The 19,277-nt window shown below is 42.6% G+C and overlaps 1 protein-coding gene and 1 pseudogene across 4 annotated transcripts in view; both read right to left on the bottom strand.

Moving 5' to 3' along the window:
• The window catches only part of LOC126272310 (lachesin), an 853,630-nt gene that overhangs the window by 307,898 nt on the left and 526,455 nt on the right, over positions 1-19,277 (bottom strand). For all 4 annotated transcript variants that reach the window (XM_049975090.1, XM_049975087.1, XM_049975088.1 and 1 more), the window contains exon 3: positions 5,591-5,791. In XM_049975090.1, the coding sequence (XP_049831047.1) occupies positions 5,591-5,791 (201 nt within the window). The remainder of the gene's footprint in view (positions 1-5,590; positions 5,792-19,277) is intronic.
• LOC126274560 (5S ribosomal RNA) lies at positions 4,795-4,912 on the bottom strand (annotated as a pseudogene).

Here is a 19,277-nt window from a genome sequence, read left to right as displayed (position 1 = left end):
AAGGGATTAGTGGAGCATTCGTCACTTCTGACGTGAGTGCGGTGAACGCGGAAAAGTGAAATATGGCAAAGTTATTACCAAGTGTGTCCAAATATGACGAATGTGGTTTTATAAGGTGTTCTGATGCCTTATGATAACACACGTCCCCATTTTGCAAATGTCCTGACGCGTAAGTTACGCCAACTCGAGTAGGAGAAATTCGAGCACCTGCCCTATAGTCCTGATCTATTCCCATGCAGTTATTGCTCCGTCAGTCCCTTAAAAGAGGTCATGAAGTGTCGACTTTTCCTGCCTTACGGCAGGAAGCGCAGCAGGCAGTTAGGGGAGAAATTCTTCACACAGTAGGACATGTAATTTTACCAAACGGGTATCTTCAACCTGGTACGTTGACGGGAAGTGTGAAGTACTAGTCTGAAACCTTCACCGGTTGTGCTTACGTCACTGCTCGACAGCCGGCAGCTTCCTAAATTCTGAACCTCGTCTAGTATTACTAATGGCTCTGATATCGATATGAAGACCGCACGTTCGCCGACGTACGCCGCGGTCAGCGCTAGGCGGTGCTCGCAAGGCACTGCGGTGCGCTACAGGATAGGGGAAGGCGGGGAGGGGGGGGGGAGGGGGGTTCTAGTCTTTAAGGGCTGGTATCGGCCGGTACACCCGACTTTGTGTCGTCTAGGATAGTGTTTCCCCAGCCTGGGGGTAATTACCAGCTGAGGGATAAAATGAAATTTTCTGAGGAGTAAAAACTAATTTCACTCACGAAACCAAATTAGTTTCAAAAGATCACTTCTATAATCACAGTTTATTATATGTTATTAATAATTACTTTTTCTCAGTTATTAGCATCAATGCAGCGAAGGTTAGAGGTTCCTCACATAGTCCACCCACTACACCGATGATTTCCAACCATTCTGAACCCTTAACCCCTAACTGCACTTAGAGATTAGCTACAACCCCCCCCCCCCCCCTCCCCACACCTTTCCATCATTAACTTGAGCTCCCATGTAAACTTTAGAACGGGAACGAACTTTCTTTGAAAGATGAAAGATAAATGATATTTTGTTACTGCAGGTGTTTCATTAGCGGTCTTGTCGTAGCGGCAACAGCGGTTCCCGTCAAATCAGCAAAGTTAAGCGCTGTCGGGCTGTGCTAGAACTTGGATGGGATACCGCCCTAGGAGGGGGGGAGGGAGGGTACTAGCTAGCTAATTCTAGTTCCACTGAGGGGTAATGGTTTAGGAGTACGTGACTCTGCCGGACCGCTGTTTTGGAAGAGTTCGCTCATTGCTACGACAACTTGGCTGTTGACTCCTGGATTTATGGTGGAACGGTCTTGTTCTATTTCGACTGTATTGGACTTTGACTCGGTGTGGGCAGATCGTTACATAATTCTCCGAAACCGATTGCCACGAACAGATTTATTATAAACCGATTGCTTCAGGTGAAAAGTTTCTCTCTCTCTCTCTCTCTCTCTCTCTCTCTCTCTCTCTCTCTCTCTCTGTCTCTCTTTTTCTCCTCTCTCCTTGTGCAACGTAACAGACACATTCAGGCAGTACACAAAATTGCTTGAAGTCATCCGCCCCATTTCATATTGATACTTTTACTTATATTTACCTCATCACATTGCTTCGTGTGATTAAAATTTTCGTATGTTTCTGTCCTTCTTATAAATTAGCCCCGGCCCTAAGAACATATACTGGAAGTCAAACCCAATTCTCACTCACAGTCGCGTAACAGGTTCTGTAGCAGATGGCTACCGTTTCTGCAAAGCCCGATAAAATAGGTGTCATCTCAATTTTGACACTGTTTTAGATAATCCTTTTGAAGCAGTTTATGTATTTCAGTGGAAGCAGGAGATCCTAATACCTCGATCCTAACAACTAGTTTCAGTTAAAAGGTAATGTAATTACTGTTAATTAATTGAAGCACTGATGAAGACATATTAAGAAGTCTCAAATTTAACCTGGACCACATCTATTTATCGCTGAGGAAACGAGATTCTTTCATGTATAGCATTATGAACATTCTGTTAAAGTTTTATTTTGACTTTTGGCTAGAGATTTTTGTTTACATGTTTTTCCCCTTTCTATTTTTTTCTATTCGGTTCAGTCAAAACATTGATTGCAATAAAGAGTGCTAGCTAAGAAAACCAACATTTATGCAAAAAACTCAGAGAAGCAATTGAAATTTCTAAGAATGAATCAACATCACTGGAGAGGAATGCTATAATATTCCGGCTTCCTGGCTCCCCGTCTTCAAGGAACTGAATACCCGGCCGCGGTGTGTGCAAGCAATACAAACAACGGACATGAAGCCGCCTCTGCGGACAATAATATTCTTGATAAATATTTTCCCTCTCTTGCTCTGCCTTGTCCACTATTACCAGCGGGAAGAATTCTAACCAGTAACTCTTTTCCAGCAGAAGTGCAGGAAAAATCCCTTTCTATCCAATGGCGATGTCCCACCAATGATATTCACAAATATTTTGCCAGTAACTCCCTCCTCAATCATTAGCACCGGAAACTTCACTTACTATCCAACGGCGATGGGCCACCAAAAGAGTCCATAACCCCACTTCTTCAGCATTAGCGCGGGAAATCTCCCTCTTTATAAGACTACGGGACGCTACTTTTTCATAGCTCTCGGTCGACCATGGACACCAACAAGATCTTGAAGAAGGAATCAGCTGAGGGATGGAAACGTCGGTCGTGTAAAAAAATATGACGCCGTCTAATATTCCACAAGATTGTATCTGCATTATAAACAATTTTGATATGACCAGAACCAACAGTTTTTGAGAAATTCCGAGTGTCATTCGGATGCACTGAAGTATCTGTGTTATTTCCAATCGACTTATCTTAAATTTACAAGATGATGAATGTGAGTCATACGAAATGCCGCAATTGTGACACTGGCTTTGTCTGATGTCAACGCAATGACGTTACTAGCTACCAACAAAAGCAGGAGCCTCAGCCGAAGGGGCGTCTTCTTTGGCAGTAGCACATGGCGTGGTCTGTTGTTGCGGTGAGAATCTTGACACACGCTTCTGCAGATGACGGAGCTGCATATGTTTACGACATGACGCTGCATTTTCTTTTCTTTACCTAGGATGAAGGTGACAACACTGTTCTTTAGTGGTTCAGTCCATTGATCTCATGATGGTTATGTAAAGAATAACAACAGACCTGTTGTTTGTTGGTTATGACGCTAAAAGAACCTGCAACACCTGTGCGAAACTGTGAATGATCAAAGACGCCAAATGAGTGACTGAAGCGTTGTTAAAGGTGACACGACTTAATGTTAATGAAAAAAAAACGCGAGTACATCTCGAGATCATCATTTATTCTATTTATTGTAAGTCTTTTCATTTGAGAAGAAGTCGATTCGTGAAATGGAATACTTCACCTCGACGTTTCGAAAACGCTCGTGAAGTGCACGCTACTAGACCAGTATTTTTTACCTACACTGAGGTGACAAAAGCCATGGAACAGCGAGATACACATGGTATACAGCTGCGGTAGTATAGCGTACACAAGGTCCAATATTGCAGTGCATTGGCGGAGCTGCCATTTGCATTCAGGTGATTTACATGGAAAGGTTTCCGACAAGATTAGGACCTCACAGCGGGAATTAACGGACTTTGAACGCGGAACGGTAGTTGGAGTTACACGCATGGGACGTTCCATTTCCGAATTCGTTATAGAGTCAATATTCCGAGTTGCACAGTGTCAAAAATGTGCCGAGAAAACCGAATTTCCGGAATTACCTCTCATCACGGACAACGAAGTGCCCTACGGCCTTCACTTAACGACCGAGAGCAGCAGTGTTTGCGTAGAGTTGTCAGTGTTATCAGATTAGCAGCACTATGTGAAAGAACCACAGAATTCACTGTGCTACACACACGAACGTATCCGCTAGAACAGTGCGGAGAAATTTGGCGCTGGCCGCTGTGGCCAAACGCATCTAGGCGCTTCCGTCCGGAACCGTGCTGCTGCTACGGTCGCAGGTTCGAATCTTGCCTCGTCCATGATTGTGTGTGATGTCCTTAGGTTCGTTAGGTTTCAGTAGTTCTAATTTCTAGGGGACTGATGACCTCAGATGTTAAGTCCCATAGTGCTGGAACCATTTTTTTTAGAATTTTGGCGTTAACGAGCTAAGGCTGCTGATGACCGACGCTAGTGCCATTGCAAACCGCCCGCAGTGTCTCTCTTGCGCTCTTGACCATTTGTGTCGTACCCTGGACGACTGGAAAACTGTGGCCTGTTCGGATGAGTCCCGATTTCAGTTGTTAAGAGCTGATGGTAGTGTTCGACAGTGAGCAGACTCCACGAAGCCATGAACCCAAGTTGTCAACAAAGCACTGTCCAAGCTGTTGGTGGATGCATATGGTGTATTCTGTGTTTACATGGAATGGACTGAGTCCTCTGGTCCTACTGAATAGATCATTGACTGTAAATGGTATTTTAAGAACAGAGATAATCAGTCGTCAGCTGCACAGATATTTAGTAAATTAACTTCTTGACTGGCTTTGGCAAATTAATTTGCTATCCACAGATCATGGAATTAAGGTTACATCAGAAAGCGATCGTCAGGTAAACTCCGAAAGATATAATACTGCTCCCGAAAAGGCCATGAAGGCCCAAAGGTACCACAGGCGTCACTGGATGCGGATATGGAGTGGCATGTGGTCAGCACACCGCTCTCCCGGCCGTATGTCAGTTTCTGAGAGCGGAGCCGCTGCTTCTCAGTCACGTAGCTCCTTAGTTTGCCTCACAAGGGCTGAGTGCACCCCGCTTGCCAACAGCGCTCGGCAGACCACATGGTCACCCATTCAAGCGCTAGCCCAGCCCGACAGCGCTTAATTTCGGTGATCTGACGGGAACCGGTGTTACCACTGCGGCAAGGCCATTGGCTGAAACATAGAATCCTTCGTTAAAAAATTTTAATTAGTGCTGTCAAACTATTAAAAAGTAATGTAACAAATACGATTGTAGGATGACCAAAAGAACTTTTCATCGCAAGTAAAATATGAAAAAATCGCCAGTTATATGATTATTAGCACTAGCGTACCGGAAATGGTTATTTTCGTCTACTTGGAGACCATTTGCAGCCATTGATGTAGTTCAGTTCCCAAATAACGATGGATTTTTTATGGATGACAATGAGCCATGTCATCGCGGCACGGTTCTTCGCGATTGGTTTGAAGAACATTCTGGACATTTCGAATGAATGACTCGGGACACATTTGAGAGGTCATTTATGCCCAAAAACCTGGCAACGCTTTGGGAATTATGGGCAGCTATAGAAGCAACATGGCTCAATATTTTTGCAGGGAACTTCCAAAGACTCCATGTCACGTCGAGTTCTTGTACTATGCTGGGCAAAAGGCGTCTCGATACGATTATTAGGAGATATCCCATGACTTTTGTCACCTCAGTGACATGTGCTCCAATCGCGCGAAAGATGCATAAAAGCGGTGACACGATGGTTGCATGGTTCCCGTTGTCAGCGGCGAAGTACTCGCCAAGCAACGCACCACTGCCGTTGCAGACCTGAGGAGTGAAGACGGAGTAGTGTGTGTGGGTACTGACCGAGAATCTCGACGGTGTGGATCTGGGTGCGGTCGGCGTTCTCGCTGATCTGGCAGCCGTAGTCGCCGGCGTCCTGCGGCCGCACGTCGCTGATCTGCAGGTTGTAGCCGTCCACCAGACGGAAGCGCGGGTCGCGTGTCACCATCAGCGTGGCCGCCGTCAGCACGGCCGTGCCGCGCCGCCACAGCAGCACGTAGTCCCCTGTAGGCAGAGGGAGGCGACTCTCGCTCAATCCAGCATCGAGTAATCGAACTTACCGCTAAATCAAACTTATTTAATTGGACAGGATTTGTGATGCGTGTAAAATATTTGGGCGTAACATAGCAGAGTGACATGAAGGGGGACAAGCTGTAAAGGCAGTTGTGGGGAAGGCGGATAGTCGTCTTCGGTTCCTTGGTAAACTTTTGGGAAGATGTGGTTCATCTGTAACGGAGACCGCTTATAAAACACTAATACGACCTATTCTTGAATCCTGCTCGAGCGTTTGGGATCCCCATCAGGTAGCATTGAGGAAGGACATAGAAGCAATTCAGAGGCGGGCTGCTAGATTTGTTACTTGTAGGTTTGATCATCACGCGGGTGTTACGGATATACTTCAGGAACTCGGGTGGGAGTCTCTGGAGGAAAGGAGGCGTTCTTTTCGTGAAATTTAGAGTACCAGTATTTGAGTCTGATTGCAGTACAATTTTACTGCCACCAACTTATATTTCACGGAAAGACCACAAAGATAAGATAAGAGAGATTAGGGCTCGTACAGAGGCATATAGGCAGTCAATATTCCGTCGTTGTGATTGGGAGTGGAACAGGGAGAGAAGATGCTAGTTCTGGTATGAGGTACCCCCTCCACGCACCGTATGGTGGATTGCGGAGTATGTATGTAGATGTAAATTGTCAAGCCCCGTGGGAACAAAAACAAAATTATCCTATGTGTTTTGATACACTCGACAAATAAGAGCGAGTGTCAAGACAGACTCCACCATAAAAAAATCTACAATTCAACATCAGCAGCTACCCAACACTGCGTAATTCCAATTGTTTAGAAATCACTAAAAAATTGGAATGCATGTGACTGATCACAGCGTTTATCTGGCAAGACGTAGTGAAAAACGCATCTGACATTATGACCGCCTACTTAATAGATGGTAAGCCCACCCTTAGCAAGGACAACAGAGGCCACGTGCCATGGCATGGAAGCACTAAGGCCTTGGTAGATCGCAGGAGGGAATTGGTACCAAATCTGCGCTCAAGTCTCTAGAGGAACGTAAGGTTCCAAATGATGGAAAAGAGCACAGGTAGTCCCAGTCTTCAAGAAGGGTCGTGGAGCAGATGCGCAAAACTATAGACCTATACCTCTGACGTCGATCTGTTGTAGGATTTTAGAACATGTTTTTTGCTCGCGTATCATGTCGTTTCTGGAAACACAGAATCTGCTCTGTAGAAATCAACATGGATTCCGGAAACAGCGATCGTGTGAGACCCAACTCGCTTTATTTGTTCATGACACCCAGAAAATATTTGATACAGGCTCCCAGGTAGATGCTATTTTCCTTGACTTCCGGAAGGCGTTCGGTACAGTTCCGCACTGTCGCCTTATAAACAAAGTAAGAGCCTACGGAACATCAGACCAGCTGTGTGGCTGGATAGAAGAGTTTTTAGCAAACAGAACACAGCATGTTGTTCTCAATTGAGAGACACTGCAGACGTCAATGTAACCTCTGGCGTGCCACAGGGGAGTGTTATGGGACCATTTTTTCGCTATATATATAAATGATCTAGTAGATAGTGTCGGAAGTTCCATGCGACTTTTCGCGGATGATGCTGTAGTATACAGAGAAGTTGAAGCAGCGAAATGCAGGAAGACCTGCTGCGGATAGGCACTTGGTGCAGGGAGTGGCAACTGACCCTTAACATAGACAAATGTAATGTATTGCGAATATATACAAAGAAAGATCCTTTATTGCATGATTATATGATAGCGGAACAAACACTGGTAGCAGTTACTTCTGTAAAATATCTGGGAGTATGCGTGCGGAACGATTTGAAGTGGAATGATCGTCTAAAATTAATTGTTGGTAAGGCGGGTAGCAGGTTGAGATTCATTGGGAGAGTCCTTAGAAAATGTAGTCCATCAACAAAGGAGGTGGCTTACAAAACACTCGTTGGCCTATACTTGAGTATTGCTCATCAGTGTGGGATCCGTACCAGATTGAGTTGACGGAGGAGATCCAAAGGAGATCGGCGCGTTTCGTCACAGGGTTATTTGGTAACCGTGATAGCGTTACGGAGATATTTAGGAAACTCAAGAGGCAGACTCTGCAACAGAGGCGGTCTGCATCACAGTGTAGCTTGCTGTCCATGTTTCGAGAAGGTGTGTTTCTGGATGAGGTATCTAATATATTGCTTTCCCCTACTTATACCTCCCGAGCAGATCACGAATGTAAAATTAGAGAGATTCGAGCGAGCACGGAGACTTCCCGGCAGTCGTTCTTCGTACGAACCATACGCGACTAGAATAGAAAAGTGACGAAAAGACAGCGGCGCGTAAAGTGCCCTCCGCCACACACCGTAGGTTGGCTTGCGGAGTATATATGTAGATGTAGATGTAGAATTCCTGTAAATTAAGAGAAGGTGGAGGATGAGCTCTGACGGTACCTTCAACCACATCCCAGATGTGTTCGGGTTCAGATCTGGCAAGTTGGGGGCCAATACGTTAATTGTAACACGCCACTGTGATCGTCGAACCATTCCATTTCACTCCTGGCCATTTGACATGGTGCATTATCTTGTTGAAAATGCCTCCACTGTCAGGAAACGTGACCGTCATGAAGGTATGCAACCCGTGTACTATTCTCTTTTGTGCTATGCAGGAGCTCCGCTGGATCTATCAACACCGACGTGAATGTTCCTCAGGGCTTAATGGAACCATCGACAGCTAGCCTCCATCCCGTACTAAAGGTGTCAAGTAGCTGTTCCCCTGGAAGACAACGGATTCACCCCTTGCATCGGCGTGATAAAAAAGGGTGTCGGCATTCATCAGACCGAGCAACGCTCTACCACAGCACAAACGTCCAATACCGATGATCACTTGCCCATTCCAGTAGTGGTTGCCGGTGTCGCGGTGTTAATATTGGCATATGCGTGGATCACTGGCTGCCGAGGCACATCTTAGGAGTGTTGGGTGCACTGTGTGTTCAGACACACTTGTACGCTACACAGCATTAAGGTCTGATGTTATTTCCGTCACAGTTCACCGCCTCTCCTGTTTTACCAGCCTGCCCAGTACACCACGTCCGACATCTGTAATAGGGGATGACCGTCCAATACCACGACATCTGGGCGTGGTTTCACCTCTGTTTCGTCACAGCATTCCTCGAACTCCCGACAAGTTATGCAGTTCCAGAAATGATCGTGCCGAGTCTCCAGCTCATGACAATTTGCCTTCGACCAAATTCTGATGGATCGCGCGCCTTCTCCATTCTACACACGGACAGCACGCTCACTGAAACGACATACTTCGTGCGTGTGTCTGCCTAGCTGTCATTCCTCGCCAGGTAACGCTGCCATCGCCTGGACGTGTTTACATCGATATTAGGTAGATGGTTATGATGTTCTGGCTGATCAGTGTATGTGTAAACAACAGTTAACCTTCGCAACTGCAATGTTAGAGACTCAGTTGTCTCATGGGTAATAATGATTCAGTGTTGCCAGAATTGTAAGTGGAACTTAGGGGGCGCACAGATTATGTGTGTTGGAGTGCAATAAAATTAGCGTTATAGACGATCTTTCGTGCAGTAAATCTGAATCTTACTTAAATTCGAAAACTCATACTCCTGAACGTATTAACTAGGGCTATTTTCTGAGCATTCAGTGAAAGTTTATCCGCAGCGTATGCTGGCAGCGCTGCTGCATTTGTCGTCAGTCTGCTGTACAAGTACGTACCCAAAAATGCTGAATAATTACGTAAGGTAAGTAACAGTCATAATGTAATGAAGTGTACGAGATATTTAAGAGTGACGGCACAATTAAATAGGGGAAGTAGTTATTATGTGGCTTGTTCCAGAACTTAATAAAAAATTATAATTCCAAACTGACTTGGCTGAGAAAAGTAGGTAGAGACATCGAAAATGCAGGACTCTGCTTAGAGAGAGGCACAATACTTTTTAAAAAACTGGTATAAATGATTAACTTTCAGGACAGGAAAATAATCAAGAACTGGAAGAAAGGAGACACAAAAAGAGAAGGAAAAAATGTCGAAGAATGAAACACATGGGCCCAAAGAAAACTGCTTTTGCAAACAGACTAGTCTACACGAAGTTGATTTATCGTTCCTTCCAAAAGGATTATTTGAAATAAAAAAGAAAAACAACATACGTGTAAAAATATTATGGTTAAGTGAACTGTTCAGTAAGTAATGTTAAGTATATCTTTCAGCGTTTGGTGAATCATCACATTATTCACATGCCACAGCTAATAAGTCTACAAAACTTCAAGTATTCAAACAAAAACTGAAATGGAATTGTAATGGGTGTTTTGTAATCAAAACTGAATTTCGAAGTATCTTTAAGCAAATGGGGAAATGGGAACATTCTTATGGGAAAAGATTAAACCATAGATTCCTATGAAAATGCACATGACGAACCTTAAGGACGGTAACCAACAGAATGTTAACATCTAAATGCAAAGCTCCAGGTAAGCAACAAACAACAATTATAACACAAAGTCATCACATTGGTTTACATAGGTTACTTTCGCTTTGGGAGAGTAACAAAAATTTTCTTCTTCTTGAAATCGAAAAAGGATCAGCTTTCGTTCTGGAAGAAACAACGGGTGATACGTCATCACAACAAAACCGAGTGTTTAACTTATCTTTCATTTACCAACCTGGAAGAATAATTTAGTTATGTGGTTCTATAGTAATTCTGTGTACTACATTATATGCTGTGCAGGCTGGACATCACTGGTGAGTATAATTACTATACTGGAGCGAAGTTGTAAAATGATAGGATTGAATACCTTGGCTTTTTCGGTATGTGCATACCTAACATGGCACAGTTCATCCGTAAGAGTTCTTTTACATCGCCATATACGTTTTCTGTTCATTATACCTTGATCTGTTCCCCATTTTGTTATGCCTTGTCACAAGCTATTACAAAATCATTTCATCATAGCTGCCGTTTAATACAACCAGTTACCTGTTTCGGACGTTACGAATTATCTACATAATTTTCAGCCGACCTACAGTGTAACACATCAGCTTCGTCGTCGTGTATAGTTACTTCAACATTAAGCAATATGAGATGTAAGACTACAAGCATTTGATATGTAACTTTTAAGATGACCATATAATTAGATGCTATGTCATCCGAGCTAGACAGATAATCAAGTGTACTTATAAATAAATTAATGAGCTGCCAGAGTGAAAGCCTCTCTGCCTGTAACGAAACGAACACGACCGTCTTCGCAGGCCAGCTATTTTTGTAAAACCAGAATAAGTGATACCAATTAATTCCAGTTAGATAGAGTCAATAGTTCAGTTGCTTAATATCATCTCACATATTGAATTTTTAATATTAAAAAAGAGGATTTGTAACATTCATAATTTAATATGTCTGCCGTATAATTGGTTTCATTGCAAGAAACCCCATTATCAAAATTCTAAAAATAGATAATGTATCATCAGGCGTCTTTCATTTGCGCTGCTGCTACGGTCGCAGGTTCGAATTCTGCCCCGGGCATGGATGTGTGTGATGTCCTTAGGTTGCTTAAGTTTAAGTAGTTCTAGGTCTAGGGGACTCATGACGTCAGATGTTAAGTCCTATAGTGCTTACAGCCATTTGAACCATATCACTCCAAGTGCAAACGCCGCACACTGTTAAAGAGCCTCCACCAGCTTAAGCAGTCCCCTGCTGACATGTAGGGTCCATGGATAAAAAAAAGTCTCTGAGCACTATGCAACTTATCTTCTGAGGTTATCAGTCGCCTAGAACGTAGAACTAATTAAACCTAACTAACCTAAGGACATCACACACATCCATGCCCGAGGCAGGATTCGAACCGGCGACCGGAGCGGTCGCTCGGCTCCAGCCTGTAGCGCCTAGAACCCCACGGGCACTACGGCCGGCGGTCCATTGTTTCATGAGGTTGTTTCCATACCCGTACACATCCATCCACTCAGTACAATTTAAAACGAGACTTCTCCGATTAGGCGTTTCCAGTCATCAACAATCCAATGTTGGTATTGACGGGCCCAGGCGAATTCTAAAGACATGTGTCGTGCAATGATCAAGGGCACATGAATGAATCAAGGGCACATGAATGAGCCTTCGGCTCTGGAAGCCCATATCGATGATATTTCGTTGAATGTTCCGCACGATGACACTTCTTGATGGCCCAGCACTGCAATGTGCAGCAATTTGCGGAAGAGTTGCACTTCTGTCACATTGAACGATACCATTCTTGCAGAATCTTTTTCCGGCAACACCGATGTCGGAGATTTGATGTTTTAGCGTATGCCTGATATTCATGGTATACCAGTGTAATGGTCGTCCCCGAAAATCCCCCCTTAAACGCTGTCTCGGAGATGCTGTGTCCCATGACCCATGTGCCGACTATTGACATCATGTTCAAACTCACTTGAATCTTGATAAGCTGCCGTTATAGCAGCAGTAACAGATATAACAAATGCACGAGACACTTGCTGTCTTTTATAGGCGTTGCCGACTGCAGTGCCGTATTCTTTCTGTTTGCATTGTATTTGAATATGTATGCCTTTACCAAATTGGGTGCACTCAGCCTCGTGTTGTCAGTTGAGGAGCTTCTCGACCGAATAGTGGCGGCTTCGGTCAAGAATACCATCATAACTACCGGGTGAATGGTGTGCTGACCTCATGCCCTTCCTATCTGCATCCTCCCATGAGGATGACACGGCGGTCGGGCTGTCCCGGTAGGCCACTCGTGGCCTGAAGACGGAGTGCTTTTTATGCCTTTACCAATTTCTTTAGCGCTTTAGTGTAGAAAAAAAATCAACTTGAACTTAATTATGTGCCTGGCTACCATGGCTTACTGAAATCCGTGGGAATGAGTTAACAATGTGACAACAATGAAAATTACTAAGCTACTGAGCGCGGTATACTGGCTCACCTCCATGACGTGGTTTAGTCGCTACTGTTTCGGGTGCCAAACATCCAGCGTCAAGTATGCTGCGAGAAACCAAAACGCAAGGTCACTAACATTCGGAATATTACAAGAAATTTTCTCGTAATTAAGAAATAGATTTCGTAAAACGCTTAGAAAATACGATGAAATTATCGCTTTGAGACACAGATTTTTAAGACGAATATACAGAGGTTTTTCAAAAGGTTTACAAAGAATTTACGTTACATTATGTACTACTTATATGACGTGTTTGCGCTCTTAACTTGAAGGAAAACTTATCGTTTGTCTAGGAAAGTAGACTCGTACGCTGAGCTGACAGAAGTCATGGGATAGCGATATGCACATATGCAAGTGGAGGTAGTGTCGCATGGACAAGCAAGGTATAAAACTGCAGTGCAGTGGCGGACCTGCCGCTTGTACTCAGGTGATTCAAGTGAAAAGGTCTCCGATGTGATTATATACCCTGCACAACGGAAATTAACACTTTCAAAGTGGAATCTATGTGGAGCTAGACGAATGGTACATTTAATCATTGAAGTCGTTAAGGAATTCAGTATTCCGAGATACACAGTTTCAACAGTGTACTGAGAATACTAAATTTCAGGCATTACCTCTCAACACGGACAACGCAGTAGCCAGCGACCTTCACTTAACTATCGAAAGCAATGGAGTTTGCAGAGTTCTCAGAGCTAACAGACAAGCAGCACTGCGTGAAATAACCGCAACAATCAACGTGGGACATGTGACAAAATTATCGGTTAGGACAATCCGGAGAAATATGGAGTTAATGGGCTATGGCAGCAGACGATCGACCCGAGGGGCTGTGCTAATAGCACATTACCGGCATCGCTTCTCCTGGGCTCGTGGCTTTTTGGTTGGACCCTAAGCGATGGGAAAACCATGGTCTGGTCTGGTGAGTGCCTATTTCAGTTGGTAACAGCTGAAGGTAGTGTTCGAATGTGGAACAGATGACGAAGTCATGAACAAAAGTTGAAAAGAATTCACTGTGCGAGCTCCATAACGATGTGGGCTGTGTTTGCCTGAAATGTAATGGGTCCTCTCGTCCAACTAACCGATAATTGACTGAAAGTGGTTATGTTCTGTTACTTGAAGATCATTTGCAGCCATTGGTGAACATTTTGTTCCCAAACAACGACCGCATGTCACTAGCCCGCAATTGTTAGCGATTGGTTTGAACGTTCAGGACAACTGGATCATATGATTTGGCCACAAATATCGCCCGTCATGATCCCATCAAATATTTATGGGATGTGCTAGAGAGGTCTGTTCATGCACTATATTGCGAACCGGCAACACTTTCGCTGTTATGAACGGCTATAGCGGCAGCATGGCTCAATATTTCTGCAGCGGACTTCCAACGATTTGTTGAGTCCACGCCACGTCGAGTTAGCCGCGCTACGCCGGGCAAAGGAGGTCCGACACGATATTACGAGGTTTCGCATGATTTTGTCACTTCAGTGTAATGCTCGTCCTGTTCACAGAGCAGTAATTCAGATTATTGTTTCGTTTTGATGGAAAAAATCCTCAAGTGGCATCAAGTAATCTATCTATATGCTTCCTAGTTTGCGTATAACTTATAAATTACTTTTCATGCTTCAACTTGCGTGGCCTATTTTCCTGAGATGACTACCTTACATAGGTTTTTCAGCTTCAATACTCTCCGTGGGCTCATAGTGTGGCGCTCTAATGTTCCTTCCACACTGGACAAAACGTATCATGAGGACATATTGAATTTTACACCGTATACCACCTATGCGCTTAAACACATCGTCATTTCTTTCTTTGACAGCATTCTTTAACCTGTTTTATAACCGGTATGAGGTGGAAAGTACAACTTCTACATCTGATCTTCTAAATTCAGTATGCAATAAAGAACCACAATAATAAAATAATAACTTGCAATATAGTATAATATAAACTTTCAGTAAACTGTTCGGAAAACCTCAGAGTATACTTTATAAAACCTTTGTGCAAATTGTAGCTCCATCGTGATTTGTTAACATTTTACGATATAGATTTGTCAATTGTGTTTCTTGTAGGAACTGAACTTTGTTAATAACGTGACAATTAGTAATTTTGTGCTAGTCCGATACTTGTCACCTGAAAATTATAAAGTGCAGCTGTGACAATATACTAGATACTCACCACTGGCTAAATTCAAGTATCAGTCCAACAACAAGGAGAGTTGGCCAGATACTTTCTAGTCGCCAGGGATGTAGCTCCATCCGCTTTGGATCCTTGTCATAATGGAAAATGCTCTCAGCAGAACTGTCGCGTGTCATTGAGACGAAGAACAGTTACAAATTACGGACAACAGGTGAGATAAAGATAACTGGAAGATAGAGGCGAACGTTCTACCAGCCTCTGGGTGTACTAATGAGGACTCGTCTTTCGATCTATGCCCGGCTTGCTGCCCTGGAGTGAGGAACCACTATTTTGAGAGTCTTGCAGTGTTCACGTGACGGTAGGTCACGTTTTGAGTTATTACACTTTATGTCTTTGGAGCAGAGGTCAGCAATTGCTTTTTGGCTGATCTAACTTCTCATTTATCTGATGATGCGGAAAATGTGTAATTTCTTCCAATGTGTTGTGTCGTGCCTGATTTATCTATCTTGGTAAATGGAACTCCATCTTGAAATTTCAGAGTATCGGACTGCGCCGGGACGAACAGTTATGAAAATAATATATCAACAGTGATTATTTTTACAGCTTTTTTATTTAGGCTATCCGTTCAGATTCCTCTAGAGAATGATCTTCAGGCCCTTCTTTTTAGTAAAAAGACATGGGACCCATAAATAATAAAATGTCGTGCATAGTATTACATGAACGGAACAAAGGATAAAAATTAATATTTATAAGTAAAAGGAAACCAGCAATGAAGTAATAGACTAAGGGTACAATCAAGGATATACTATGATTTGCACACATAGTGAAAGATAAGTCACCTACCAGAAATAGCTCACGAAAACAATAGAATTATTGTAATGCAAACATAAGTCTTACTCGTTCATTGTCCAAAAATATGTGAGGATATAGGCGACAAGGCTCTTTTTTTCTCTAAAGTAATAAGATAAATAGCATCAGATACCTAATGTAAAATTTTAAGAAACGATAAAAACAGCGTAAAATAATAAAATTTGCCAGTACGGCTGATTATTATTTTACGTGGTTTTTTTACACTCCTGTCATTTCTTAACAGTTTTACACTAGTTATCTGATGCTATTCATTTTATTCCATTCAGAACTTTAAAAGGAGCCTTGTCGCCATTGTCCTTACATATTCTTGGATAATGAAAGTGTAGCATTAATTTACCTTGAGTGTATTACGTCATTACTTCTTCTACTTAAATATGTTAATTTGTATCCTCCATTTCGTCAATATAGTAGTACATATGTCATCTTATTATGTACTGGTCTGATGTCTTATAATTTTTGTTGTATAGGACCTGAAACTGACTATTCAGTAGTCGAAACCGGTGGCCTAAATAAAAAGTTACAAAAATCGGCTGTCCGAATATTATTTTTAGTTTAACTAATTTAGTAAACAGCAAACATTACTTAGTTTCTGTGGTGACTGGTTCACACTTGCATTTAGCAAGTGGTCGTTCACTCACATACGCATACACGTATTTTAACAATAGATATTGATCCAATGACCATAACGGCACTTCCAAATATTTTTTTGCGTGTGAGATTAGGTTTGTGTGTGTGTGTGTGTGTGTGTGTGTGTGTGTGTGTGTGTGACTGCGCGCGCGCGCATTTGAAATGTTTTACCCACTAACGTCACAGAGAGTTTTTATCAAGGTTATAATGACGGTTTTGTTACAGGAGTAAAAATCGAGAGGGGAAAAAAACTATCAATGTGACAAATTGTTGCTGGTATTGTTTGCCGAATAAGCTTTCGAAAACATTTCGACAACATCGTAATCACTCGAATATTGGGAACGGTTACCCACTGCAGCAGTCGGTGGACGTATTTCAAATTTCGCAGTGTAGTACGGTCATACAAGAACGTATACGATGTCCCGTAACCAGGCAGTCCCAGAATGTGGCTGTCTGCCACATTGTATATGGTGGCTTGATGATAAATGTGCCTCAGGAACGCCGCCGTCTGCATGTGCCCACAGTGACAAACAAAACGCATAATTTTGCACACTAACCGTACTGCGAAGAGCTTTGAAACTTATGTCCTGACAGTGGTTGCACTCGTACATAGTAATAGCAATATATATTTTATGCACGACTCATCTTTGAGCGGTGGAGAAAATTATCACCCTGTAGCACTCTGGCTGATGGACAGCGCGAGAATTACTGATGAAAGGCACGAATGGTCCCTCTCTCCCACAGAACGCACGGGACACGTTGTGTATTGCCGTATATTTCTGAGGCAGCATGTGTGGTTGTCATAGAAGCAAAATTACTGCGCATACAGTACGGTGGTCAGTGTGTGTGTGTGTGTGTGTGTGTGTGTGTGTGTGTGTGTGTGTGCGTGCGTGCGTGCGCGTATGTGTTCGCCATGCTATAGGCTGAATAGTCTCATTAAGTCCCACCAGCCGACATTTCGTAGCTGTGCTGTTTTCATTTACTGTACCAAAAAGAAAACGATGCGCACTGAGCAATTTGTGAGCCTCAGTGGATGTGCCAAATAATCTCCATTCTTGTTGAATGAGTCCCACTTCATACAGTAAGTCTTTTTTCACTTTTTTGTGCAATGGACGCAATACTGCTACTCATCTCTGTAGAAATTTTCTCCCTCTGCATCACAGTTGTTTTATTTGATTTTATGTTTCGTCTATCATTTCAGAATCCGCATATTTTGTTGATCTCCTGAATATCATTTCTCAAGGGTAGTTCGTTTGTTGTTGATTCTCTCATCATTTCTTTGTTTATTCTTTACGTAGTGCCCCTTCGGTACCTTCATGTATTCCATTTTTGTTCTCGTTCTCCTTTTCTTGCCCTACTGCATCCAACTGTGTCTTTGTTTTTTAAGCATATAGTAACCCCTTGCTTGATTCTGCCCAACGAATTAGTAATGCATTAATTCTTTCCTATTTTTAAATAAGATGTTTCACCTCTTGGATTCTGCTAATTCTTTGTTTGCCAGATATATCAACAAAATTTACTTTGATTTGCTGAGATTTCTGATAAATCCAGTCTAGATTTAATTAGCTCTTTTGGCTTTCTTCGAATTTCGTTTACCTTCCTCCACAATTCATTATATCTCTTACAATTAGTTCTTGTACCTACTTGTAGCATTGCTCTTCTGGCTTTGTCTTCTTTCTCGCTGTTTTACTCTCTTCATCATAGCAGTTCTGCTCATTTTTCACCTGAATGTATCCTTTAGCTCCACTAGCTGCTTTTTTTAGTTGCGACACAATTTTCTGCTATCTGTCATGTATGGAAATATTTGCTTGTACTTTCATCCCTTTCTCTGTTGCTTTGTGTCTTGTTGGTATTATGTGAAATTGTTGTTCCATTTTAATTTTTCCTGTGTCTTATTTGTCTCTCTAATACATTGAAAGATTTCTTTTGTGGTACTACGCCAAATGAATATAAGGCTTTGTCCTTGCAAACAATTAATGAAATCTGCACATAAACGTAACAATTAACTTTTTTTATGAACTTGACACATTACCACAGTTATAATGTCACACAGACTGTGACAGCAAAAGATCATCTCCACACGATAAATTATGATACAAAATACATAGAAAGGCTTAGATCATGTTACAGAAAATGGAAGCAATGAGTGACTGGAAAAAATAAGCCAAATAGGGGCAAGAAAGGAGGGAAACAACAAAGAAAGCTACAATCCTCAGTGTGCTGCAGAGACATCCATTATGTGATAATGTCAAGATCTCCAATTCCGTTAGGTCTCATATGCGTTTATGGATCTGTTGAAACAGTATTCCAGTAAGCTAAATGAAGATTTTACGCTGTTAGGGAACACAGAGTCGCAGTTAAAATATTTAATACATACAGTGAAGAATAGGAGCCATCAATTGCACCTAATTCCTTCATATATTTTTGTGCCTATGTCTCTCATCCTCTTCGTCTTGCACCAACATTCGATGTTCTTTAACTGCGCACATAAAGTTTTAATTCCAAATATACAAAAGAATTACGTCAACTACCGGAAAATAATTGTTCCTTCTCGCTGTTTCACTATTTAATTTTGGTGCATCCTCCTTTCGCCCTGAGTTCGTTGTCCACACCGTAGCCTGGAGTTTCAAACTCATTCTGTCACCCTGCTGCAAATATTTACGTCAGCTGCAGTCGAAGTTCTGAGCCGTCGCGGGTGATGAATCATACGTCAAAGAGCTTTCGGACCCGGGTAGTAGAGGAAATTTTCAAACTAGATTACGCTGGTATTGAGAAGATGTATGGTAGCGTGCAATTTCCTATCAATAAACTAGAGGACAATATCGCGAGCGAATCAACCAAATGGCATATGGAATGATGGTGGAGACAGCATTTTTGGCAATCATCATGAGGAATGCAAAGCTCGATT

The sequence above is a fragment of the Schistocerca gregaria genome, chromosome 5 (assembly GCF_023897955.1).
Source record: "Schistocerca gregaria isolate iqSchGreg1 chromosome 5, iqSchGreg1.2, whole genome shotgun sequence".
Taxonomy (NCBI): domain Eukaryota; kingdom Metazoa; phylum Arthropoda; class Insecta; order Orthoptera; family Acrididae; genus Schistocerca; species Schistocerca gregaria.
The sequence above is the reverse complement of the archived record's forward strand: the minus strand, read 5'-3'. Positions and strand labels throughout refer to the sequence as shown.